Source organism: Phragmites australis, chromosome 2, assembly GCF_958298935.1.
Source record: "Phragmites australis chromosome 2, lpPhrAust1.1, whole genome shotgun sequence".
NCBI classification, from domain to species: Eukaryota; Viridiplantae; Streptophyta; class Magnoliopsida; order Poales; family Poaceae; genus Phragmites; species Phragmites australis.
The window spans coordinates 50,890,110-50,916,220 of record NC_084922.1 but is presented as its reverse complement, the minus strand read 5'-3'; the positions used below and the strand labels follow the sequence as shown (position 1 = coordinate 50,916,220).

Sequence of the window (26,111 nt, the reverse complement as noted above, 5' to 3'; positions counted from 1 at the left end):
GTTACATTTTTCATGGGACAATCTGGTATGGTGAATACGAATTTTCCTGCATCACTTTATGAAAATGGGCACACCATTATAAGGCTTTACGAAGCTTAATGGACACGGATACAAGAACAAACAATATATTTCTTGTTCCAACTCATATACAAATAATAGGATCTATCATCTATAATACTGACCACAAAATGCCACACTAAGAAGAAATGATGCAACAAATTTTCAAGCTCCACTCCATCTGTATCCTCAATGTTAGCTATACAACAGTCCACACTATGAAAATGTTTATGCTTTGATGTTTAAAACCACAGCGTATACAACAGAAACTTCCAACAGATGCACAAATGCTACGAAAATCCTAGATCCTATCTGTATCCTCCATGTTAGCTACACAGGTTTCTTTTGTTCCCGGTTCTAACATTCGTCATCGAGTGAAAACTCATCATCAGGCAGCATAGCCGTCAACAGTGAGTATTTCACTCGCAGCGATATTTTACCCCGCTCAAGGTTCAGCTTTGCGCCTGAAACCACCCAATAGCCTGGTGAATCCTGCGGCCCACGCATCATTTCTGTTGTATCAACAAACCTGAGCAGCTTTGGCGTCTGCACCGGAACAGGAGGGCCACCAGGGTACACTGCCGAGTTGATGTTCACATCAGCGGGGCGCGGTGGGGGCTTCTGAGCCACTGTGGAGAAATGTGTGCTGATGAGTGTTGAGATGAGGCCTGATTTCTGAGCCAAGTTTGGAGAATTCTCCCACTCTGGATTCTTGACAAGAATTGCATTGCAGGCTTTAGAGAAATGCAGGCGAAAGAACAGTACTTTCTTGAAGCCATGGTTGACCACATCTAATTGTGCCCCCGTGACAATGGATAAATCGTCATCTGACTCAATTGGTGCTGTGCAGACATGGGAGAAATGCTTCCACGGTCCAAATGGTTCGTAGTATTTGCGGTCGTATGCTTCTGGAGTTTGGTGATTGTAAGGGTCGTCTTGAAGCTGAATAATCTGAGGAAGAGAGCAAAGATGCTGGAGATGTATAGCTAATTTGTTGCTCTTCCTTCCTTCAAGAAACAACCGGAGTCCTGTGACTGGTCTTTTACCCACATCAACCTGCAGAAAATTTGAGATTCCGCTCAAAAGATGAAGGGGTGAAAAGCATAACAAAAATTCAAACCCTCATCTTAGTCAACAGTAAGCTTCTGAAATGATATGATTGCTTTTTTTCTTAAGGAAAAGTAAAAATAACTGCTTCAATAATGATAATAGCAGAAGCCATCCATACCATGTTGGTACAAACATAAAGCTTTGGACCGATTAAATTTACTGGTAAAGATGCACTGCTTTGTCTTTTCCTCTGAGGACCCAGAGGGAGGTCACTGTGAATAGGTGCCCACTGCCTTGGAAGCTGGAACTCCAAAAATTGGTGTAATTCCTCGATTGGGGGTTTATCTGCATCAAATTTGAATATATCACCTGGTTGTTGATACATTGCAATTGGATTTGCGGCCTAATGCTACTTTTGCTAGCTTGTGTAGTTCTTTGTAAGTTAATATGCTAATCACAGGACGATGATAAACAATCAGAAGGTTGCAACCAAAAGTGCGCAGGAGTACAACAATTCTCCGACTACTATTCCCCAACCAGGCCTTCTTTCATGATTTCTGAGAGCCCCTAAACAACAGAAACTTTTTATTTCTTTTGAGAAAAAAAAGAGTCATCTCTCTTTCCTACTCGACCATCAAGGTCCCTGAGGGGGCAGGGTTTCTCAATCCCGAATAGCATATGGAGTGCCTTGCATCAAAAACACCAAATGTTCGACGCTACCATAAATTATAAACCAGAAATAAGAAAGATGTGGCTAGGGCGAAAACAGTAAGCATTTTGGAGTGTCAACAATGATCTTGTTTCCTAATGTACTGCGGCTGTAGATCTAGATTTCTCCCAATATCATTCATAACTACTGACAAGGGTATTTGTGTCAACTTAGAAATAGGTACAGCACTAAAACAAGGGTATGGCACAGATGATTCTGCGGCTTGAAAGAGGCAGAATTGACACTTACATCGAAGGTACAGATTAATTGCATGGTTCAAAAATCCACTGCCAGGAACTCCGTTCAACAGTGAAGTGATTGGTATAAAGGACATTGAGATAACGTCAGGCTCTGCTTGAACAGTATTAAGCCACTCGCTATGAGAAATAAAATCTTTATCCCTCCCACCTCTTCGCTTTGGCATCATCACCAAATCCTGCGATAGGGCAAACAAATATGTGTGTGCCATGCAAAGACAATTACAACCAGCTAATATAAATAAGATTCTTTGAATGAACAGCTATGAGCATTATGAACACAAAGCTCCATACCTCAGTTGAAGAGTAAGAATTTAATGAACTGGACTCTAAAAATCTCAGCTGCTGCTCTCTTGTGTCACTCTGTACAGCATACAACAATGTGAATCATAGATTTGAAGGCGGGAAAAAGCTAAGAAAATCTTACAGACCTACGTACACACAGATAGCTCTTGTAAACGAAAAATTGAGAATAACTATGAGCATGATATATCTCTAAACTAATTATTCTTATGAATCTCTGTCTTTCTTTTCCATTAAAATATTTCTCAATCCGAGGCTATGAGTACATGAATAGACAACAGGTGGTCACAACTTGTCATGAATTCAAAATGATAAAATTGGAGTAATCTACAATCTGAATTTTGCTGGCATAGTAATCAAGGTAATAACACAAATTTCACTGGTCAAAAGCTGCACCCCATAGGAATTACAAAAGCAAATCGTACACATGTTGATAGGTGTTCGACAAAACAATCATTGCATACTGAATAAAATTTACTGTTCAGGTAGAAAGGTATGATAAGGCTTCTAAAAAGAACTACTTAACACTTATCATTGATGCTGAATGGAAAATACGATGGGAAAAGAAATGCCAAAAGAAAATTTAGACGCTAGGAGAACACCTTATTCTTCCCATATGTATCCTTGAAATTCAAGTCATATTGCCCACATGCTTTAAGAAATCTCCTGTCAGACATCTCCTTCAATCGTTTTTGAACATCAACAGCTTGCAAGCTTGATGAATGCTGTTGTTTCAAATAAATTACATCTTTTCCGCCCATTTTTAGACCAACAACTATATGAGTCCCAAATTTTTTAATGAACCTGAAGAGTAAAACAATTAAACTTGAAGTTCTATTGATAAACACCTTATTGTTTGACGTATTGAGTGTAACTCAAGACTCGAATATAAATTTAACCTTGCCAAGGCAGCAGGTTCCCAGGTTGATGGAACAGCCTGCTTAACATGATCCTGGAGTACAATTTGTGCCTTTGAGAGCGCAACAGTGTATAGTGTGATACACCAACCATCAAAAGCAAGTGACTTGGTATTAGCAGCATCTTTCTGCCAGCAGCCAGTAAACTCAAACATATTATTGAACAAGCCAGATGGAATTTTCCCAGACAAAGATAGCTCCTGATTGAATTGCTCCGACATCTGCAACATGCTTTAGAATTTGAGGAAAGTGGCCAGCTGGCTTTTTTTCTCACAATATTGTAAACACAACATAAATACTACTATTTAACTTTTTTATAGGTGTTGTACTCTACAATTTAAAGCAATGACAGCTGAAGAGGAAAACTACATGATATGAGCATAGATTTCTATTAGTGAAACACAACATTCAGTAACAGGGGTAGCATCTCAATTGGCATGCATAAAACAACCCGTAACGAAGTTGATGGCATTACTTGCAATATTAGTATCAATACATAGAGAAGAATGTGTCTAAGACCGCGTGTCTCCAGTTCATTCCGGAATTCAATGTAGAATGAATTTATGCTTCAAACACTACAAATGTTGAATTGACTTAGTTCCTACTTTCCATTGAATTAAAGAACTACAAATAGTCGCAGCAGCTTCAGATATCTTCTGAACTATATGTGCAACAGCATTACTTCTTAGTTCAAAGTAGCAGTGGTTTATCATTACTTTTTTCTATTTGTTTACTGTGTTTTACTGGTACATTATTTACGAAGCATGTCATGCATCACTATACTATCAGATGATATACTTTGTCATGTCAAACTATTGTGATACGGAAGAAGTTAAGTGAAAATAAAAAAATACCTGCTGAAATGATAGGACATCGGATCGGAACCTCATCCGCTCCCCTTTGTCACATTTGATCGACTTAGGCACACTGGCAACTGTCAGGCCACCGGGAAGCACGATATCCTGAACTTCACCATGGTCAAGTTCGATCAGCAACGGGTCAGGGGAATTGCGCTGCTTGCAGTATTTGAGACGGATATCATTAGCGACGTCAAAGCCAAGACCAATGGACCGTATAGCAGACTCTGCGGTACTCTGCAGCCTGCTTTTATGCGCCATTTTCAATCATTCCACGATGGTGAATCCTAACCCTTGCCAATCTTTTGAGTTGAAACAGCTCGAGGATTAGCAGACAGTAGAATTCTTTGCAACTGAAAATTGTCAGGGCCTGCGATCTGAATCGGCTGGAACTGACAGGAAATGACTGCCGCTGCAACAAATGGGCTGGAGGAGCCGGAGCTTAACAGTTAACAGTATAAATCAATCCTTGGCTACTTGGACCAATAGTTTCGAGAATTACGAAAGAAATTTCGGCAAAAACTCTACCTTTAGCAATCAATAAACCCTGACGCACAACCGATTCGGAGGATCAACACGATCAAAATTTCTGAAAGATCTCAACGGCTTCCAAACAGACAATCGATTTCACCAACAGAAAGACAAGAAGAAACCGTATTCACTGCAGCTCGCAAGCCGGAACAGGTGAACCCGAGGAAGAGTGGAAGACGAAGAGATTCTCTAAGAAATACAAGATCTTTACCAACTCCCACGGCGGCAAAGGACGATCTTTTTCACAGATTTCGCGTGGCGCTAACCTTCCTCAACGCGCAGGGAGGCGAGGGCATCAGAATCCGGCGGGCTTCCGGTGGAATTTAGCGAGGAGCGGGGCAAGTGGGAGGAAGACGAACGCGGAAGAAGGGGAGTAGTGGCAGAAGAGGGAAATTTGACTCCTGTCTCTTCCTTTTGTTTTCCTTTTCTTTTCTTTTTTTTCTTCAAAGGTTTGGTTTGACGCATTTTTCTTTCTTGTGGGTCCATTTAAGATTGATCAAATTTGCGGCAGTTGGCAAGAAAGGCCCACATAGCAGAACCCCCCCCCCCCGCCCCCCCCCCCCACACACACTAATTGGATGTAAAGATTGATTTGAAATGGAAGAAATATGCATGAATTTTGTAGGAACTGTTCTATATCTAATGAAAAATAATTATTCTCACGTTCAAACGGGTCCCAAGCTTTCCAAACCTCTCTGCCCTGTCCTATCGGTGTTTCAGTTAAATATCGCATCTTCCCTTAGACCAAGTCCAAGGGATTCCCTTCACGGTCAGATTCCCGTCGTGAAGGGATTCCCGTTCCCTTCAGTGCTCCCAACGTTTTCCCTTCACGGTTCCCTTCACGACGGGATTCCCAGTGTCATTTACTTCAGGACGAGATTCTCTCTCCTTTCCCTTTGCGATTCCCTTCGAAGGGAAACTGTTAGAGATGAGAGGAAATAAAGGGAATGGGAACAGAGAAGGGAATCAGAAAGAGAACGAAATAAAGAAAATATGGTTAGGGATAGTCTTACAATCTACTCCTTTCGTTTACAAATAATGGTCACTTTTGACTTTTATTGTTCAAACGTCGATTAACAGTACTTGTCCAAATATTTACTTAAGTAAAGCAGAAAAAATATCATTTAGTTTGTTATCATAAACACTTTAAGCATGTCTTAATTCCTAGCTATTTGTACAAATATTTGCGGAAAAGATGAACGGTCAAACATTGAATAGTTAAATAAAAAATGTCAGTTATTTGTAAACAGATGTAGTACTACGATAATCAAGCTACTATTTCCCTTCTTTCTTTATTTTTGAGAAATCACCAATCAAAAGTACAATTGAAAAAAAAAAACTGCTATCTGAGATTCTTGAGGAAACGAAAACGGAATGCATTACTTGGAGGGCGGCACGGCAGCAGCTAGGCCCGTCAACGTCCTCGTGATTATGCCGGAAGACAAGGTTCCAAAGAACTTTCTGCGAGAGATCACGATCAAGTTGTTAATTTGCTCGGCCAGGCAGGCAGGGATCAGCATCACCCGTGACCGATCAACGTCAACGCGAGTTGTCACCTCAAGCAGGACTATCTCTGTATTTTTTATTAAAAACATCTAAAAACTCATATAGATATACACATTTACATCAACATATATATATAAGTGCTCATACAATGATTCACATCAGCATTTGTATAAGTAAATTAACATAAACACATGTACGTATTCATACGATGATTCATATCAACACTTGTATGAGTACATTCGCATCAGCACATGTACATACTTATACATCGATTTACATCAGGACATGTATGTACTTATGTACTCATGTAGCGTGTATTGAAGAGTATCTCTGTACTTTGTGGACCAAGCCAACGAGTTCTCAAAAGTCAAGCAGAGGCACGCAGCAGCACCGTGATCCGTTTGGTTTCTATCCGGCCGTGTTTTCATCATGGACAGGAGGATTGCTTTGCTCATGGTAGAAGCATCCGTCAAATTAAAAGAGCACGCGCCCAATGACCCCTGATTTGGTCGTCTGGTTCCCTTGAAACCTGATCATCGATGCATGTTTTTCGTGATGGAAAGCTTGACCACCCCGCGCAGTCACCGTTCAGTTCAACCGGCAGATGAACAAACGGGAATTCAGGCCGCCGCAGGAAACGGCCGGCGGAAACCAGCCGGGGAGAAGGAAACGCACACAGAAAATAAGGAAAGCAAATTCTATAAAACTTGTCTTACAGAAGACACTCTCTGTGATAATATATGTCTAATTTATTTTTATTTTTTTACTTAGCTATTAAATCATAGATTGAATGATATGAATAAGATTTTATAAACATCTTTCTAGACAATATAATGACATGCTTCGAGGCATGCGCACTTGGGGCTATCTCGGGCAAATAAATTCTTACAGCTACGCACGCACGTAGTCGACGACGGTAGAGAAGGAAACCTACTGCACGGAGTCGGAAATGAGCCGAGGGGCCCCTACTGCTACCCTTTGCTCCTCTTGGTCGGGATCAGGGCCAGCCCTGGGGGACGAGTAGGGCTGTCGTCCTGGGCCTTCAAAATTCAAGACCTCGTATGTATATGTATACTGTGTATACCGATTCAAAAGCAAACTGAAAAAAATTAGATCTAAGCGAGTGAACGTCTTGCGGCAGGCGGCGTCCAGGCTGAGAAGTACAGAGACTTGACTGAGAAGTATATCTTTATTTTACTCTCTCATATAGTCATATGCCTTGTCTGTATCTTATTTTCTCTATTTATGTTATTGTGTACTAGGATATACTATTTTTTTCATATGATACATGTAACTGCTATTTGTTTGATATAAAAAATATAGAGCTCTTTTACGGTGGTCTATACTACCTAGAGGTAAGAGGTAGTATAAATCTAATCCGACGATCTATATAATTGGATATTTTGGTAATTGTGGCAATTTTGTTAAAATTAACTACCATGCTTTTGCTAATAGAAAAATTGACGCCGCAAACATCGGATCGCTAACCCTAGCCGATGGGTAGCAAATGAACTCTCATGCCGAAGACAGATTAAAATGTTAAAATAACAATGAAATATTACTCTATTTAGAGATACATAACTGCAGTTAATTAGTTTTATGCAACGTATTTTTCTTCCCAAAATAACCCTAATACTACTATACTACTCACATATACTACCTATACTACTAGTAGAAAATGAGTAGTATTCTGACTAATCTGGATCGTTGGACTCTAAAAATAGATGGCTCATATTAATTTTGGACCACCGTAAAATTTCTCAAAATATAACACTACTGTTTTAAATCATTGTGCTATATAAATATTTTAAAATTTATATTTAATAAAAATTTATTTTTAATCTCGTTCTGAACCACCGAAATGTCAGAACCGGTCCTCGCCGGGATGGCAGCAACGACGTGGGTGCCGGCGCTCTTCGTGTTCGGCGACTCGCTGGTGGATGACGGAACAACAACGCGCTCGCCGGCGCCCTCGCCAAGGCGGACTACTACCCCTACGGCGTCGACTTCCCGCGGGGCGCGGCCACCGGCAGATTCTGCAACGGCAAGACCGTCGTCGATGCCTTGTGTCAGTGATCCCATCTTCTGTTGCCGGCTGTTCCACTCCAGACACAATGCATGTTTGCAATCTATAAAGCGAGACAACTCCGTTTCACTGAAGACGCCATCGATTTGCTCAGGTGACCTTTTCGGTCTTGAGTATCTGCCGCCGTACACGAGCACTAGTCCGAACGGAACGACATTGCTAGGTGGTGTCAACTACGCCTCAGCAGCTGGAGGCATCCTTGACGAGACCGGCCAGCACCTTGTACGCATTTTCTCCTACCACCTCAGTTGCTTCCTGTGCTCGCCATCGCCTACGACGAATTGCCGGTGGTTAATCTGCAGGGCGACAGGTTCAGCCTGAACCAGCAGGTGCTCAACTTCGAGACCAACCTTGACGCGATAAGGTCGCGGTTCGGTGCGGATCAGAGCAGCTACGACGAGTTTCTCGCGAGGTCGGTCTGCCTGGTGTAGTGGTCGAGCAGGAGGTTGGCAGATACTGGTGAGCGTACCTGCACTCACTACCCATTGTCGGTCATGTCACTAGCTGCCGTGCCGATCGATCAGCCGTTTTACGTGCGGCTAATCAAGTGATCGACGACGACGGCGACGGCGATGTGATATATAATTTCTTCACCAGCCAACGGCGAGTCACTGACACTTTACATGCTTCCTTTCCAGGCTCTGTACAGTGTTGGGCTGAGGAAGTTTCTGCTGGCTGGTGTGGGGCCGCTCGGCTGCATCCCGAACCTCAGGGCCTCTGGTCTGGCGCCACCAGGACAGTGCGTCGACCAGGTGAATCAGATAGTGGCGCTCTTCAACCAAGGGCTGAGATCGCTGGTCGAGCAGCTCAAGGCCGACCACCCTGACGCCGTCTTTGCCTACGGCAACACCTATGCCGCGACCCAAGACATGGTCAATAATCCAAATAAATATGGTACCACCCTATTTTTTTCGAAAGGACGGTATCAAAGATACCAATATTATTATATACTAAAACAGAACTAATCTAATTTACGAGAAAAACTAAATATAAAAATCTTAATAACTGCACGGTTGATTTAGAACCAACCGACGAATTACCTAGTGATTTACAACCCCATTTTGGCCGGTCGAGTTAATACCTGTACGTTTTACATATACAAGCCTGAAATTGGACCGTCTGTACGTATATATGCTGCTTTATCGCATTTCGCATATCTACTGTGACACATTTTTGGTAGGTTTCACGGTGTTGGACAGTGGGTGCTGCGGGCTGGGGCACATCACCTGCCTCCCGTTGCGACAACCGCGACCAGTACGTCTTCTGGGACGCCTACCATCCCACGCAGGCCGCGAACCTGGTCCTCGCCCAGATGGCCTTCAACGGCACGCAGGATCATGTCTACCCTGTCAATCTGCAACAACTAGCTAAGCTATAGATTCATCATAATCTCATCAGGTTGCTCTAGCTACTTAACTAATTACTCTTTGTCAAGCGTGACACGACAGTTGTTCAACAAGCTAAGCATGCATGAAACTCTAGATACCGAATTGAGCACATATCGTACGTGCCACTCCATCTCTACGTCTTTCTCTTGAAATTGCATATTCGCGCTACCAGAAATAAGCAGCAGAGAAAAAATTTGTGCAAAGGAAATCAACAAGGCCAAGCTAGATATATATGCAGAAAAATGCTACATAAAAGTTTAGCATATTGTCACATATAGTTATATAGCAGAGTTTCATGTGAATGTGTTGAGACGACGTGCACGGTACATTAGCTTCTCAGAAGGAAGCTGAACATATTGCATATATAGTAGTAGTTATTACATATATCACTGGAGAATAGCACTACAGATAATTAATATGGCTCATAGATAAGAATGGCTTCCAGTAATTGTTCATCTGAGCAGGACCTAACCATGGCTGGCATGCTTTCTTGGCGAAGTCGATCAACGTGATGATGCATGATATGCGAGACTGACTGGGAGAGGAATCAAGGGACCAAAACTAATTAAAGGACCAAAGTAGAGAAAGAAAAAGGAACACCTAGTCCCCTAGTTAATTGGTTCATGAAGATAAGTATAATATGACTACGTACCACGAATCGACACCGAACTAGTTAAGCTTTTCGTATATCTCCACAAACTTCTGTGGAGCTACACCTCAAGAAGATGATCACAGAAGTCAACTAAAGCTGCGTATGAAAAATCAGCAGCAACTCTGCGACTTGATTTGCCCTTGCAGTACTCTTCCTTAAGAGTCCAAGGAACAGTTAACAAAACTCCATCTACCTACAAGTACTGTAATGAGACCTACATGACTAACAAAAGAGATGCTAATTGGTGACCTATATATGCATGATCATGAAAGGAGTATCCATTATTAGCAAGTACTAGAACGACGAGATCGACATTGGCAAGGCCATTCAGCTGACAAAGGTTATTTGATGTGGCGCGACCTAAAGACCAAAAGGAGAAGACGATCGACGAGTACCAGATTATATGATGGGAAATTAGATCTGCCATGACCCTTGGTTAGTCAGCCAAATGCACCACTCAACCCAGAGTGAGCATTGGCACCAAGTTAGTTAAGTCTCAGCGCAGACAGGTACATGCGTGGTTTGTATTCTACACCGCGTGCAGTTTCATTTGAAGCTAAGACCTATTAAGATCGAGCAGAGATGCATGATATGCATTGACTACTGAATACTGACTGACACATGCATGTTCTGAATGAAGAAGAAGATATAGATGCACGGAGCTAGGGAGGCAGTCATGGCTCTCTAGGACAAACTGGGCTTCTGATCTGGTGCTGCAGCGAGGTGAGCAGGAATGAGGCTGCTGTACTGGTACTGCGCTGTCGGTGCCGGCAGAGTTGGGGTTGTCAGAGACATTGTCACGCCTGAAAATCGTTGTACCAAAGATTCAGAGTACATTATTGATAATTAAAAAAGATAACTCCAAGATAGAGACAAAAAAAAAAAAAATCCTATAATCGATTAGTAATACTCGTACGTGTAGTGTTTATCATGATCACAATTAAGGGAATCGAGTAGAGAGTGTAGATTAATCTACTCAGATCAGCTCGTGCATATATATGGTACAATCTGTAAATACCCAAGAAAAAAAGTGAGGCAATTTGTCTCGAGGAAACTACCTGCTTGGCCAATAGAATTAGGAGTCAGCACCACCGCGCCACCGTACTGCTGGAGGCCGCCTGCAACAGCGGTCAGAGCGGCCGCCGTCGTCGTGGTGCCCACCGCAGCCGTGGCATACTGGTACAACTGGGGGTACTGGGCCATGCTGTACCCAGCGGCTGCCGCGCTCGCCGGCCCGTAATGGAAGTAGGGGTAGAGCCCCGCGGCGGGGTTGGCCGCCATTGTTAGCCCTGCCGCCGTAGCGCCACCGCCGAAGACTGCATACTGTTGGGCTCCCTGCAGTCCACCATAGGCTGCTTGGTAGTAGCTCTGCAATATATGATCAGCACCGCTTGTCAGAAAACATTTTGGACCTCGTAAATTGTAGAACAGCAAGAGGAGGAAAGCCTGGCAAGGGAAAAAGGAAGCGTATACGTAATTCGTACCAGCGGATAGCCATGGTTCGAGAAATAGGGAGAGTACCTGAAATTAATATCGCCAAGAAAAAAACAAGTCTGTAATCAAATTAAGCACGCAAAATGTTCATGATACTGTCAGGTTCTAGTTTCGAAAACACACTGGAGTAGTCCTTACAAACTCTGCAGTGCTTTGTATGACCACGAAAGTATATGTAGCAACAAGCAGTACTGATGAACATACTAGACAACTAAAACGATAGAGAACCAATCAAGCGTTTCATATTTACGAGACGGTGCTGCAGGAAAACTCGTTCTCACATACGAGGATATCTTCTTGCATTGTATTTACCAATCGATTTTATTATTGTACCATGCATGATGAAGACGGAATGAGGGCATTGCTGCATGCATGCAGTCAAGAAAGTTTCGCCCTTGACCGGACACGCATATCAACGCAGCACTGCAGAGACTGTGCTGTGTGCGTGCATGCGAGCCGCATGCAAGAGCAAAGGAACCGGCTTTTCCCAAAGTTGTTTGCCCCACATGTCAGTCGCTGTACCCAAGGTATATTCGAGGCTGTACTTGCTATATCAAATGGCCAGGGCACATACATGCTCACATGATTGCTGCATACTACTGCTCACTCCATCACAAATATGTGCCATATTAGGTTATAGTGTTGTCAAAAATTTTAAATTTGGATTATAAATTACTCTTTATGTATTGAGTTTAGATATTTAAGGATGATACAAGTAGATTTATCTTTAAACATAGTTTAATAATAGTATAACTTTATTATATTATTTAAACATATTATATTAAAAAGTAGTTGTTAAAGATATGTTTCGAGAATCATATTGATATTTAAAATGACACTTATGTGTGACAGGAGGAGCTAAATATATTAGCTGCTAGTTGCACATTGCTACACACAAAAGAAGAGTGCATATTTGCATGAGGAGCTAGCTGTGTGGGCACATGCATGGGGACGAGATGCACATGCATGGATGATGGACGGTGCAGTCGCTGGCCCCTCCTACCATTAACGAGCAGGCATACAAGGAGAGGTAGGAGCAGCAACGGCTGGCTGGCTTCAACCGAAGCCAATCTCTTTACAGCTAGCCATTGCCATAGCTGAGAGCAGATCGGGAGACACAGAGAGCTGGCCTGCAGAAGCTGGCCGGCCGGTGCATTGCGTACGTTGTGGTGGTCGAGGACTCGGTTACTCACCCGGCATAAACATTGCAAGTGGGAATTCCTTGCTGGATGCCATGATCGGCCGGGACGAAGCTCAAGCTGGCACCATCGGTACCCATAGCTGTCTGAATGGACTTCATTGGCCTCATGTTGCCTCCCCCATAAACATGAGCTGCTGCATGCATGGATGCAAACCAATTATTAATAAGCAAACAAATTGTCACTAATCTGTAAGTAAAACAGAGGCTACATTTGAGAATTATAGATAGATGGCAGTAAGAATACTCTAAGAGTGTTTTGCTCAATATATGCGTGCAGATGGTTAAATTCCATCAAGATTCGTGGAGGAATGTAGTCCCATGATTTTATGCACTGAAGATTAAACCTGCAACTGATTTGGTATTCAACTTACAAGCCAGCCGTCGCTCATTGTCGAATCGAGTGCGTACTAGCGAATATTAAAAACATTGGATAACTGCTATAAGAAAAATCAACAAGATATGAATGCATGTCCCATAACATTGGGGTTAGTAGTAAGTTATAGTTAGTTAGAGAAGGGTACGATAGGAACAAGCGGGAGATAATTTTATAGAGGACAAGTACAGCAAAGCGAACAGAGCTTGTACTGCAGCTGCAGGATTGGAAGAAGCAAGGCAAGCCTGGACCTGGAAGGAACAAACCCCAAGAATAACTAACCACGCTTGCTTTTAGCGCTTTGCAGAAAGCTGGAGATGATGCAGCTTATTTCATCTTGGGTGAAATGCTGTCGGATATATGCCCGGATACTATGTTCTTTTGACTCTTTTTCACCATATATAACGCCTTTTAATTAGCCGGAAGGGAATGCGTAGTTATGCACTGTAAATCCAGTGTTAATTCAAACCGCAACTAATAATGGATGCAGCATTAAAAATTTAAAGATTACTTGCATCACAGATCCCCCAATATTGTGAAAATTTTAACTAAACTTAGTAGTTACTTATTCGGTTGATTCTAAACAAAAGGAATAATGCATTTTATTCTTCTTCAGACAATATTGATTTGATTCCAAAAGTGCAGTGCCTGAAACTAAACAAGATATTGTTTAATTTAAGTCAGGACCAAGAAGCTAGAAAACAAAACTTAGTACTAAAGTAGTAGTTTATTGGTAAGGCATACATGAGCATAAAATGATGCACAGAGATGCAAAGGCAAAAACCTTTGATCTACATGATTTATCACTTCTGATCCTAGCAAGTCAACAGTATATACATCTAGCAGCTTCTTGCTTATTCTGTAGTTAAATAATTAATACTAATGGCACAAATTATTTTGATGATCTAATCTAGCAGGAAATTTTTTAGAGTTGCTTAATTTGTAGAAGACATGATAAATTACCATATGGTTGCAGATACGGCGGTACAGGTGCTTTCTTGGACTTGTTGATCCCAAGATACGCAAGATTGCAGTTGGCCCTCCTCCCATCGATCACCGGGTATGGATCCATGCAAGCTCTCAGCGCCGCCTCCGGCTCACAGAACGTAACCTACAATTACCCAAGATCATGAACTATACACATCTGTACAATTCAAAACGAAAAGTCGATCGATTAGGTTGTTCTGTTCAATGGTTATATATATGCAACTTGTTGTAAACAATTATATTCAATTCTTTGGTTAATCAACTTGAAGGGGTGCAATACTTAGGTAATGGTATGCATCAGTGCTAAATTAACAAAGAAAAAGAGGATCAGATTATGAGGGGAAATTATAAGTTAACAAGCAAGAGATCGAATAGATGGATAGCTAGCAAGCTAGTATTGGTTAACAAGCAAGAGATCGAATAGATGGATAGCTAGCAAGCTAGTATTAGTAAGCTAAGGTTTAGTACTCACAAATCCATATCCCTTGGATCTGCCGGTGTTCTTGTCGGTGATGACGACAGCCTCAAGGATGTCCCCGAACTGCTCGAAGTAGGCCCGCATGCCCTCCTTGTGCGTCTCCCAGGCAAGACCACCCACGAACACCTTCGTGAACGTCGTGTCGCCGAACTGCCCAGCGCCGCCGCCGCCGCCGGCGGCGGCCGACATCTCCTGAGACATCTGTACTGTATCCTCGCTATGTGTATGCGTATCGATCCTAGCTATATATAATATAATCAAGCACCTATGCTGCCTCTCCTTCCTCGATCTCCTCCTCTAGCTAGAGCTCCCCTTTCTTTCTCTCCCGGCCCCCTTGATCTGCTGGACTATCCACCAACCGAGAACTAACTTTGTGTTTGGGAGGTCAAAAAGGTGAGGTGTGATCAAGGCTTGATATGCAAGGGATACCTGACCTCTAGCTTGCAGGGAGAGTTGGGGGGGGGGGGGGGCGAGAGGGGCGCAGGGGGGAGAGAGAGAGAGAGAGAGAGAGAGAGAGAGAGAGAGAGAGAGAGAGAGAGAGGAAAGAAAAGCAGAAGTTGGCTGCAGGCAAAGCGAAAGAAAGAGACGAGAGGAGAGAAGGTAGGACCATAGTCCAGTACTATAGTATAGTAGAGCTCACTTGAGTACATATATGTACTCATATAAGCTTTTTGGCTGTCATTTTTGCTTCAAAAATGTAGGCTCCACCAATGCATATCAGCAGCATCTGTATCTTGAGTCCTTGCTGCCACCAGGTTTAACAGCTAAGCTATTAGAGCCTCTTCAAGAGCCTCTCTAAAACTTATTCTTTATATTTTCATGTAGAGAATCTTTTTAATAATATTCTCTTTTTAAATCTTCTTCATCTTCAATAGACTCTCAATGCCGTATTTCCTATATATCCTATACTGTGTCATTGACAAATGGACCCCACCTATCATCTCTCTCTTTCCTTTATTTCAGCTTGCCTGACGCCAGCGGCGGAGCTACGTGGAGACCAATCTGGGCTCCGACTCCCCTCACCTCATGCAAATTTTTGAGGAATATCGAGTGGATGGCACTGCCAGCGGCTGGAACCGGTGACTGCTCTGGCTAGCAAGCATGCAAGCGTGGGCACGACACGCAGAGAGGGTCACGCGGGCGGTCAGAGCCACGCACTATTCGCTACAGCCGTATGCCCGTGCCTCTGCCAGCTTTTTGCATGAACTTTCAGCTTGCCTGCCATGCGCCACGGTTGAACTGCTCGACGAACACGCCGAACTGCTCCCTGCTGGAGTCGGAGCGGACGATGGAGTGGGAGAACCGCGTCCACCACACCCAAGAGTAATCCGAGTGGGCCCAATAGAATTGGGAGTACGAGAGAGGTTCTCTACTTCTAGATAGGATGAGATGTGTTTAGGGGATTAGTAAAAATAAGGAACCTGTTTGGAAAGCTGTTGGAGGATGTTTTTTAACTAAAATCTCTAAATTTAGCTATAGGGAATAGAATAGGGTATCTCTTAGAGATGCTCTTACATATGCAGCTACTTAGTTGATTTCATACGTTCAATTAAGAAACTGTTTTGTCAGGTCTTCAAAGTAAAAAAGGATGTAGAAAATTTGCGATTATCGATGGATTTGCAAGTGCATATAGGGCCCTGGCGATTCATTGCGATATTAAAACAGATCCATCAAACAAATGGGATGTAGAAGATTTGCGATTATTATGCTTGAAATTGACCTATCTGCCTCTCAATGTTAGGATATATGTCAAGATGTATTACACGCCAAGGCCCCAGTTGCTACTGCTAGCTAGCAAGGGATATTGATTATTGATGGGCAAACAAGTGGATGGAAAGAAGAGACACATCGAGTTCTCAATTGTCCATCCAAATTACAGTAATTTCTTGAGCATATAATAACGTACTGCTGGTCATGTTGGTGATTGGTTCATTAGTGACCAACCGAGAATGCTAAGGTTCCTTCAGTAAAAACTTCTGTGAAAAAGAACATAAATTATGCCCTATGACTGTATCATTTAGCAAGCAAAAGGAGTGTTCATGTACAATTATAATCGATACCACTATACCATTGTGGAACCCATAGATCCACATGCTTAAGTAATGTTTCATTTATAAAGAGAAAGTTTCAACAAATGATAAGCTGCTGCTTCTTTTTCTACTTTCTTGAGTTATTAATTACCCTCCATCAAGTTGCTTTCACTAGAAATACAACGATATTTGTGGTCCAAATTTTTAAAAAGTGACCACGCATTCTAGGATGACAAGTATCAAAGGAACGGTAGGAGTACATGTTCAGGTAGCCTTATTGATTTGTTCGGGCGTAATGAGAACACACAGTGACCATATCCAGTTATGAAAATGACTCCAAGAAAAAGGTGCGTACCGACAGAAAATTCAACAACCAAATAACCCCACGAGAGAAAAAGAGGAGATCGAATATGTGAATCTTGTCACAGAAAGGCCACCTTAATATTGCTGAGTGGGAGACCAATACATGAATCTTCTTTGAGATGACAGCTAGACACATTAACAATTACTTATCTACTGTTTAGCATGATGATATGTTTAAGTATTGCTCTACTCTGCAATAACATATGTGTGTTTTGTGCATTTGCAGTTGACCTGCCTCGTGAAGTAGTGGAAGAACACATTCTATGCTAGGCACTAGCTGGGGTATTGCTGGATGTGTATAGACTATATGCTAGTGTTTAGCTATGTACAGCTCTGGTACCACGCACAGGTCATACAGCTAAGAACTCTGGATATAATTCTATCTTCTTAATTCCATTTGTTTAGAAAAACATCACAATTTGGAAGCCACAATATCACAACTATTGTTGAATTGTGAGCGTACCGCTTTTGGGTTGCACCTTGCGTGTATTAAGATGGTCAAAAATATGTTGGTTTTAGTACATGTTTTTGACCAAGCTATATGTATGTGTTGACTTTTGGTTGAGTTTGGTTTCAGTATAGGATTCCCTGTGGGACAGTACTCGTTCAGTAACTCTGCATCGGTATTTGAGGAGAAATATATGTGAACTGCATCTGTATTATTCGCTTGGTTGAGTTTGGTACGTGCAGTTGGTGGCTTGTGTTTTGTGACGCCTAACTGCAAAGGTTTAATTCGCCATGGCTCATGGGAACAGAATAAAGCTGCAGGATTCAATTTTCATACGCCAACAATGCTTTTTTTCTGGTGGAACAGTTCAGGTCTCCATTTGCAATTTTTCAATGAAAACTTGCGTCAGAAGGGAACCGACACAGATTGGCCTTTCCCCTCTCAAAAGTCAATTGATTCACATGCTTTCTCCTAGTCCCTGGAGCCCTTCTTTGGAGATAAGGTTAAAACTCATAATGATAACGACAGATTATGCAAGTATTCATATCCTTTTCTTCTGTCCTGCTACTATGTCATTCACCCATAACTTATCAGAATTCTTTAGTAATAGATGCTACCCAACAACAATATTATTCGTCGAAGAAACAGACGAGAGACGCCACGAACTGATGCACGGCCGATCAAATTCTTCACGATGCTGTGATCAACAGAGTTGCGATTGTCGTGTCAGTTACTCCCTATGATCACATCAAGCTAAGACTTGGATGCCGGACTCGTTATTCATCAGAAATTACCTCACTGGTTCAGATGTCGATGGCGTTAGTGAGGCCAACTCAGTGGCTACTTTCTTGAGCAGTAGAATATCGTCTCTCTGATCAGAAGCTGGTAGAGTAAACTTTTCCACAGCTGTCTTCTGAGTCCCAACTCATAAACTTTGCCTTCGACAATGAGGAGAGCACTTTTAGAAGGATATGCAAGATTACATCACTGCATTTGGTGACAGATGACAGATCAAGGCTGAACTAGTACTATTATATACATCAAGGAACCATCCCAAAAGCTTAGTTTAACTTACAACAGCAGGTTCACAAAACTGTACCGATTAATCAGCACATATAATATGACGATTCAGTACATCCAAAGTGCAACATTGACATCATTCTAAAAGAGCCCCTACCTGAAATGAAGAGAAAGATACATGTTATAATGTGGAGGCTCAATCTGAGGCAAATTCAGTGTTTTCTTCTTTTTGATCGGGTATATTAAGTGTTCTGAAGAAATACAAATGTGCCTTGTTTGGCATTGCAAACCAGACCTTGTGCTGCATCCTGGGACAGTATTCTTGCCGACACCTGTTCCTTATCAAACTGATACTACTGCTTCCTGGCAACAAGTAATTTCAGAGTTTTGCCAGCAAGCGCTCACAATGTTAATCATATTGATCAGTTAGCATAGACAACAAAAGAGATCCTGGAAAATGAAAAGGGGCACCTCTTGGTGCAATGAAGTAAGATATGTCTTATTATCCAGAAGGGTTCAAGAAAAAAAAACCCCACATGAAAGATTCTAGCTGTTGAAGCAGTTTCCCGTCAACAATGTGATTATGTCAGAGTAGGGCAAGGTAATCACACTTCACTCCCTGTTGGCGAACACCCTGTCATGATCAGAAACAACAGTGTCTTCCGAGATGTCGATTGTTTCTTCAGTCACATCATCATTAACATCATATTCACTACCCGAATAATCTTCTTCATCAGATTCAGAAACATCACTGATATGATCGGAGAAATCAATAATAGCCAGATGAGGTTCTTGGTCCTTCCCTTGATTCAATCCCCCCATTTTCAGCAAAGAAGCTTTTCTATCATCACCACAAACCAGATCAGCATTCTGGGATTGTGGAATTCCATAAAGTGCAACATGCCGATAATAAAGTTCAAGTTCCTTTTCAGATACTGCAATGAAATGCCGAACTGTCTCCAGTGATTGTTCATATTTTGATTTTTCAAGTGCCTGATGATAAAAAAAGGCAGATGTAAAGGGCGTTTAAAAGTTGTACACAGATATAGAATCAGCCTAATGGCTAATTATAAAGACCAAAAGATTGAACAGAACTGTGTATTAGGAAACATGAGCTGGGAACAGGGGTGATATGATGCTGACATGAATTTGGAATGGATGTCAAGGCCTAACACATTTTATTAGTTTGTTGTTATGTACATATATACTGTGTTATTAAACATTAGAGGAAACAGAGAACCGTTGCCTGTTGATGGAATCCACAAGCAAACATAACTATATCCAGAAACATTAATATATCCATAGAAACAAAATTCTCGGCAGTTGGTAGCATCCATAAGCAGGCATCAATATATCTATAGAGACAAAATTAACCAACAATCTATCCTCATTACCTTTTTCTTTGACAGTGTATCAATAGGTGACATGACATCTGGCTGAACATAGTTCTTTCCTCGGTAGAAGACTACAGTGTCATCTCCAATGATGTTAACAGGGATACCACCACTCAGTCTGGCTATTTCATTTGCATATTCCTGGATTTGCCCTGGTTTGCAGGGTTTACATATGACCTTCACTGTCTCATGTTTCTTCCAGTGCAAATGCATGTTCAGGATAACACCTCCAAAAACTCCTCGCCTTCCAACAGGGACATAATTTGACTTTTTCTGTGAAACCTTCTTCAAGTAAAATCTTTCCTCACCACTAAGATCATCTGGTTTAGCCATAGGGCCTTGAGCTTTGGCAACCTCGTACTTCTTTAGCTTTTCAACCAACATAGCTTCCTTTAATTTGGCCTGAAAGAGAAATAGCTCGTTTCAATTCATCTTCTCCTACGGAAACAAAGAAAGAAACAAGCACATTGTGTCCTTTAAACTATCTAGTTTTGATTTTATAAATGGTCCCCTGGCATCCCCAGGCAACTGGGCCTTAATGCAACGAACTGCCATACACTTAATTGTATCATAGAAACAGTAGCAGAAAAAACAACTGATAAAACAATGTTCTGAAAGAAAATTGCTTGAAGAATGAAACCAGAATGGTGATTCAGATACTGCATAATAATTGTATCATAGAAACAGAGCAGAAAAAACAACTTAATTGTATCATAGAAACAGTAGCAGAAAAAACAACTGATAAAACAATGTTCTGAAAGAAAATTGCTTGAAGAATGAAACCAGAATGGTGATTCAGATACTGCATAATAATTGTATCATAGAAACAGAGCAGAAAAAACAACTTAATTGTATCATAGAAACAGTAGCAGAAAAAACAACTGATAAAACAATGTTCTGAAAGAAAATTGCTTGAAGAATGAAACCAGAATGGTGATTCAGATACTGCATAATAATTAGGAAGTCCAAGTTCCTAATGTCGGTCCTTCAAAAAAAAAAGTTCCTAATGTCGGGAGTTGACTAATACATCAGTTAATACTTAATACACATGAAGAAATGAGCAAACCAGGTCAAGCCATAGGCAAAATAGGGTATGGTAAACTACCTTCTCAATCTTATATTTGAGTCGAGCTTCAGCTGTGGGAAATTTTTGTTTTATCTTCTTTCCCTTGGGTCTGATGCGCCGTGGATCATTTTTATTGGCCTCCTTCCTCTTCTTCTTTTCTCGCTTCCTCTGAAGCTTCAAACGCTTCTTTGTCAAATACCTCCTCTTCTTGGAGGGCTCCACTTCCTCAATCTCAAACTTGGGTTTGCCATCATCAGATAGAACTAGATTCACTGATCCATAGCTACCCCATCTAACAGACCATGAATGCCCAAATAGGTTAAGTGGGCTGAAGCATTTGCTAGGGGAAACAACGGCAGATCTGTAACATGCAGAAGGAAAATATGAAGGGTTCTAGAATAAATTGTCATGGAAGAAAAGTGGTACCCACAACCAATATGATATGCATATCTCGTATCTTGGTTCAGTGAACTTCATACAGTAACTTGAGTGACCCAGTATGCAACGCTTGCTGAATGAACACTAGTGATACATGTTCCAGAACTGAGCAAAACAGATTTGCTCGCTCGCTCATGCTGTCATGCATATGTGGAAAACCCAAGCGAACTCATTACAGAATGACTTTCATGTGGTGTTTCTCCTTCTGTGTGAATGCATACAACTGAGGACTGAATGAGACAAGAATCGACAAAACAGTTACATTACCTAAGAGCTAGAGGGTAATGTGAAATTAGTTGCCTCTGAGATATGTTGCGGAGAGTAAATGAAGCCAACTTTCTCAGATTTTGATGTGACAGGATACGGGTTGCCATAGCCTACGACTCTGTTGCCACAGCATTATCAGATTTGGTGGTGATACAGTGACATCTACTTCGAATAATCAGTTTCACCTGCAACAAGAATGAAAATGATAATTCCTTATTATATTCAATGTCAGACTCAAAGTGTCAAGGTCTCCGAATATAATGCGAAATGCATCTACCATCTTAAGTTTTGCTTCAACTAAAATTCAGATATGATCCAAGCCACCAAAGGTTAGCTGTAGCATTTGGGACAAAATGAAACAGCTAGCTTCAATCATGGACTGAGAGATACAAAATTATATGGATGCGATGACTAGATTTAGATTCCTCAAGATGCAACAATCTGTGCACGCAATGAAAAACCCGGCTGATTAAAAGCAGCAATCGCTTAATGGCACTAATCAAGCAGAGCATCGGTTACAAGAGATCGCACCTTCAAACGCAAGTCACCAAGCAATTGAGTGTACCCAGAACCAAACCAGCTAAATCATGGCTACCACAGATACCAAGCGAACCGAAAAGTATAACATAAGCTGGCTGACCCACCTCGCCGGCCGCCAAGCCCTCGTCGGTCGCCCTTGCCGCGCTCCCGCGCCGCGTCAGTCCAGCGACCTGGCCGTACCCGATGCCCCGCGCCCTAATCGCTCCCACGCTCCGTCCTGGCTGCGCGCCCGCTGATGCCGCGATACCTTGGCCGCGCCGCTGCGCCCGCGCCCGCAACAACGCTCCTGCGCGATGGCAGTGGTGCCTGCCGGGGCTTGCTATATGTCGCTTACGGGGCTCAAATAGCCACCGTTCGCACACCCTCCACCTCCAGCCCAACCCCGCTGCCACCGCACCACCTGCAACTGCTCCGCCGCCGCCGCCACGTCGCACGCCCTGTGTATTCCCGCTGCTAGTCAAGGTCTTCCTCGACGCCGTCGAGCCCCCAACCCCGTAAGAAATTGTTCCGGAACAGAATAAAATTGTTCCAATGTAAAGAAAAAAACTGTTCCAATTTTGTAAGAAAAATGTTCCAAGGAAATGCAACAAATGTTCCAGGCGGAGGTGCCTACGCCAGCAGCGGTTGGGAGCGGGAGGAGCCGCGCCGAGCACAGAAGGAGGGCGAGGGAGACAGAGCAGACAAGCACGCAAGCGGCGGCTGGAGAGAGGGAAGGAGGAGCACACCTTTCAAGATCCGTGGAGGCGCGCCGCCGGGAAAACGAAGCCGACGGGGAGCGCTCCCGGCGTCGGCCGATGTAGCGGGAGCGGGGTGCGAGGACGATGGGGGGAACTCGAAGGAGGCGGCGGCAGGGAGTCGGAAGGAGGAGCGCGAGCCGGGTGCGCGAAGGTGGGATCCCAGTCGCGTAGGCGATGGATAGGTGATGTTTGGAAGAGGTCTCAGATGAGTTTGAGAGTAGAATTTGTAGTTTTTAGTTTTTAAATGATTTTTGTAAGAGTGATTTTTTAAAATAAATTATATTGAGAGTTGAAAAACTAATTTCTTGTAATTTACTTTCCTCGTAAAATCACTTTCTCAATAAAATTTATCTTAAAAATTATTTTTAATCATATAAATCACTTCTCGCGTATAATTATTTTCCGTATAGTATTTAGATGAAAAACTAAACCAAACAGACCATAGTATTCCAGTGACTACCTTCGCCGAGTTTTTTTTTTATATTTTTTCGAGTTTAAATTTAAATAAACAGATTCCCGGCGAAAAGATTTGTAAAAGTAGGCGCCCACCGCCCTCTCATAGGGCTGCAGCCCTCTCAGAGGGCGGGTACGGGTGCTAACCGCCCCCTGAGAGGGCGGTAGGCCTAACCGCCCCCTCAGAGGGCGGCAAGAGGGGGCCCTGGAGGGGCGGTTAGGCCCTAGCCGCCCTCTGAGAGGGTGGTTAGGGGCTTTTTCATGTATAATTAATTTTTTTCCATTTTATCCTATAAAAATGTATTATTTTTTAATTGAAGGAAAAAAAAGAAAGGGTGTAAGGAAATTAAGAAATTAAATTTGGAGTAGGTTATGTAATAACGGGAGGAAAAATCAGTAATTAGTAGTTGCAGCATTTTACGTGGGTATGGGGTGCGAACGAGGACAAACATAGTATTGAACACATGGTGAAAACATTACAATACACTGTAACCGCGACGACACGATGAGGAAACAAAGGTGGCATGTACGGTTCGCACTAAGACCTTATTAGTGCACCGATCCTAATCATAACATGCCTTAGGGAAGGACAGTATGTCGGGTTACATTAGGTACTCTTTACTGCGTGCATCTAGGATACTTTCCCTTTCGGAGGGCATCGGGACCTGCCGCCTTAGCACGGCGGGCTCTCTCCCGCTTCCTTTCCCTCTCAGCCTCTCGAGCCTGAGCCACGGTACGGTCGTGTGCCGCCTTCCTCATGCGCTCTTCTTCCTCCCGCTTGAGACGAAGTTCCTCTTGTTGTTGCTCGTACTCCCGACGTGCGTACGCTTCCCTTCTCCACCTCATGTTCATGTCGACCCACAGCTTCTGTGAGTCATTTTGCTCATTGTCGAGCCACTGAATAAAATCACAGAGCGGTGGAGGGGACTGAACAAATGGAACAGGATGAGCGGTTAGTAAAAGAGGGTGCGTAATCGGAAGAGATGAGGTGGACATCTGTTACCGTACCGGTCGATAACCAGTTGTTGCATTGCGAGGCTTGTCATACTCGTAGTTGGCACACATGAAGAAGCGTAGTCCATAGGTGTATGAGATGTCCTGCGACTCGCGGAGCTTACAAAGGTCACCAAAGAAGCACATTGGTGGTTCGAGACCTTCAGGTACGGTAGTCCCCCAATGTTTCTTTGGTGGGTTTGATGGAGCTGAGGAAGACATTGCACTTGAGATATTTGAGAAATGAGCGATGCTTCTCCGTAAGGAGGTTTGGCTACTTATAGTTGGGGGAGGCAGGAGCATTGAATTCGCTCTTAAAGAAAGGAATTAGGGCATGGGCGTAGCTGGCGGGAGGAGCATCGGATTCCATATTGAAGAATATGACAGTTTTGTCGTTGCCCATGGTCAGAGATTCCACGTTTATTGGTACCCGTGTTGTCATTTACTGATTTGAAAAAGCTGGGTAGTGTTGTCACATCTTGTTTAAAGCCTGCGGCAGGAGGCATGTGTTGTCAAGTCATGGTTAAAGTTTAGTGGTGTGGTCACTTGTTCATTGAACGTGTCTGAATATGAAATGCATTTACGAAATGGTAAGTCGACCATACAAAGTGAACGTGTCTTAATACATATGAGCACATCACGAAGCGAATACGCATATGTTAGTTACAAAAAATGTAAAATGCTACTGATGCCTCCCTCGTTGCCGTCGTCCGTGCGCCCCATCGTGGTCCCGATGCCGCTGGTTAACCCTAACGTGACCCCTGGAGTAGGTGAGGGGGTCAGGTGGGCCGACGTGTCTGCTAGGCCTAGTAGGGACCACCGGTGTCGAGGGCTCGTCATGCGTGGGCTGGGTCCGAAGCGGTGCACTGGAAACCTGGGACCGCTGAAGGACGTCGTAGTCAGGTGTGCCCCCGAAGAAGTTACGGACGATGTCGTATGCGGTGTCGGGGCCAGCCTCATCCTCCTGACTAGGGTAGGAGGACTGTGAAGGCTCGGCAGGCGTCCATGTGTACTGGCTGGAGGGGCCTGTGAACAAATAATCACGTTAGATACGAACAATATGGTATTGAAAGTAGTAGTAAAAAATGTATAATTGTACCTGCGTGGTACGACGGTGCAGCAGAAGAAGGCCACGCTGACGTGCCGTAGTACGTTGCGGGGGGGGGGGGTAGGGTGTGGGGCCGCCGAAGACGGACCGGCCTCGTCACCGAAGTAATCTGAGCAAAGTTGTAACTTTTTTTGCTGAAAGTACTACAAATTAGGAAGAAGGGTTCCCGGAGTACCTGACTGTGGACGTACAGGGCTCAATCTGCGAGGCTGCATCGGGACTTGTGCAGACGGACCTAATGAATGTTTAATAACAATAAGTAAAGGATATTGATCAATAATTTTCAAAAGTATAATTCGTACCATGTTGCTCGGACCCTCCAAGACGTGATAGAAGGGGTCGTGTGGGTGCCGACACTGAAGATCGGCGGTGCACGTCTGACGGCCGAGACGACTCGACGTGTGCACC

At 43.0% G+C, this 26,111-nt stretch overlaps 3 protein-coding genes, 1 long non-coding RNA gene and 1 pseudogene across 12 annotated transcripts; 1 reads left to right on the top strand and 4 right to left on the bottom strand.

The window, feature by feature from the left end:
• Positions 1-109: 109 nt before the first annotated feature.
• LOC133909636 (MACPF domain-containing protein At4g24290-like) lies at positions 110-5,140 on the bottom strand. Of its 4 annotated transcripts, none has more exons than XM_062352157.1 (8): positions 4,679-5,140; positions 4,148-4,591; positions 3,276-3,514; positions 2,979-3,180; positions 2,368-2,436; positions 2,066-2,252; positions 1,286-1,452; positions 110-1,113 (listed from the first exon to the last, which is right to left on the bottom strand). In XM_062352157.1, the coding sequence occupies exons 2-8, from the start codon at positions 4,409-4,411 to the stop codon at positions 415-417; spliced, it is 1,827 nt and encodes a 608-aa protein (XP_062208141.1). In that variant the 5' UTR covers positions 4,412-4,591; positions 4,679-5,140; the 3' UTR covers positions 110-414. The 4 variants fall into 4 exon arrangements, with proteins under 4 accessions (XP_062208141.1, XP_062208140.1, XP_062208142.1 ...); XM_062352156.1 differs by having other exon boundaries at positions 4,148-4,576; XM_062352158.1 differs by having other exon boundaries at positions 4,148-4,811; positions 4,893-5,140.
• A 2,932-nt stretch (positions 5,141-8,072) lies between these two features.
• On the top strand, positions 8,073-9,681 carry LOC133908332 (GDSL esterase/lipase At1g71250-like; annotated as a pseudogene).
• A 188-nt stretch (positions 9,682-9,869) lies between these two features.
• LOC133909635 (uncharacterized) lies at positions 9,870-15,310 on the bottom strand. 2 transcript variants are annotated; one of them, XM_062352153.1, is made up of 6 exons: positions 14,841-15,310; positions 14,345-14,492; positions 13,001-13,142; positions 11,798-11,834; positions 11,372-11,681; positions 9,870-11,116 (listed from the first exon to the last, which is right to left on the bottom strand). In XM_062352153.1, exons 1-6 carry the CDS (start codon positions 15,045-15,047, stop codon positions 10,998-11,000), a joined length of 963 nt encoding a protein of 320 aa, XP_062208137.1. In that variant the 5' UTR covers positions 15,048-15,310; the 3' UTR covers positions 9,870-10,997. The 2 variants fall into 2 exon arrangements, with proteins under 2 accessions (XP_062208137.1, XP_062208138.1); XM_062352154.1 differs by having other exon boundaries at positions 13,001-13,139.
• Positions 15,311-18,185: 2,875 nt separating this feature from the next.
• On the bottom strand, positions 18,186-23,300 carry LOC133909633 (CRM-domain containing factor CFM9, mitochondrial-like). Of its 5 annotated transcripts, none has more exons than XM_062352149.1 (7): positions 23,138-23,300; positions 21,873-22,057; positions 21,207-21,528; positions 20,102-20,503; positions 19,003-19,700; positions 18,482-18,864; positions 18,186-18,384 (listed from the first exon to the last, which is right to left on the bottom strand). In XM_062352149.1, exons 2-5 carry the CDS (start codon positions 21,977-21,979, stop codon positions 19,320-19,322), a joined length of 1,212 nt encoding a protein of 403 aa, XP_062208133.1. In that variant the 5' UTR covers positions 21,980-22,057; positions 23,138-23,300; the 3' UTR covers positions 18,186-18,384; positions 18,482-18,864; positions 19,003-19,319. The 5 variants fall into 5 exon arrangements, with proteins under 5 accessions (XP_062208133.1, XP_062208135.1, XP_062208136.1 ...); XM_062352151.1 differs by having other exon boundaries at positions 18,186-18,864; positions 19,003-19,070; positions 19,179-19,700; XM_062352152.1 differs by having other exon boundaries at positions 18,186-18,864; positions 19,003-19,070; positions 19,244-19,700.
• A 2,065-nt stretch (positions 23,301-25,365) lies between these two features.
• Positions 25,366-26,002, bottom strand: LOC133910253 (uncharacterized). Its single transcript, XR_009908495.1, has 3 exons — positions 25,879-26,002; positions 25,695-25,812; positions 25,366-25,621 (listed from the first exon to the last, which is right to left on the bottom strand). It is a non-coding gene; the product is annotated as an uncharacterized LOC133910253 (long non-coding RNA).
• Positions 26,003-26,111: the final 109 nt, after the last annotated feature.

Bases quoted from the DNA above. Each gene is read 5' to 3' on its own strand.
- LOC133909636 (XM_062352155.1), bottom strand. From the start codon at position 4,411: ATGGCGCATAAAAGCAGGCTGCAGAGTACCGCAGAGTCTGCTATACGG. The intron at 2,437-2,978 runs GTGTTCTCCTAG...TATGCTGTACAG, and splicing joins ATACATATGGGAAGAATAAG to AGTGACACAAGAGAGCAGCA. The intron at 1,453-2,065 runs GTAAGTGTCAAT...AATTTGATGCAG, and splicing joins AATTAATCTGTACCTTCGAT to ATAAACCCCCAATCGAGGAA.
- LOC133909635 (XM_062352153.1), bottom strand. From the start codon at position 15,047: ATGTCTCAGGAGATGTCGGCCGCCGCCGGCGGCGGCGGCGGCGCTGGG. The intron at 14,493-14,840 runs GTGAGTACTAAA...GGGTAATTGTAG, and splicing joins GATCCAAGGGATATGGATTT to GTTACGTTCTGTGAGCCGGA. The intron at 11,117-11,371 runs GTAGTTTCCTCG...AACGATTTTCAG, and splicing joins TAATTCTATTGGCCAAGCAG to GCGTGACAATGTCTCTGACA.
- LOC133909633 (XM_062352148.1), bottom strand. From the start codon at position 21,979: ATGGCAACCCGTATCCTGTCACATCAAAATCTGAGAAAGTTGGCTTCA. The intron at 21,529-21,872 runs GTAATGTAACTG...TGCATGTTACAG, and splicing joins CATTACCCTCTAGCTCTTAG to ATCTGCCGTTGTTTCCCCTA. The intron at 20,504-21,206 runs GTAGTTTACCAT...TTTCTCTTTCAG, and splicing joins TCAAATATAAGATTGAGAAG to GCCAAATTAAAGGAAGCTAT.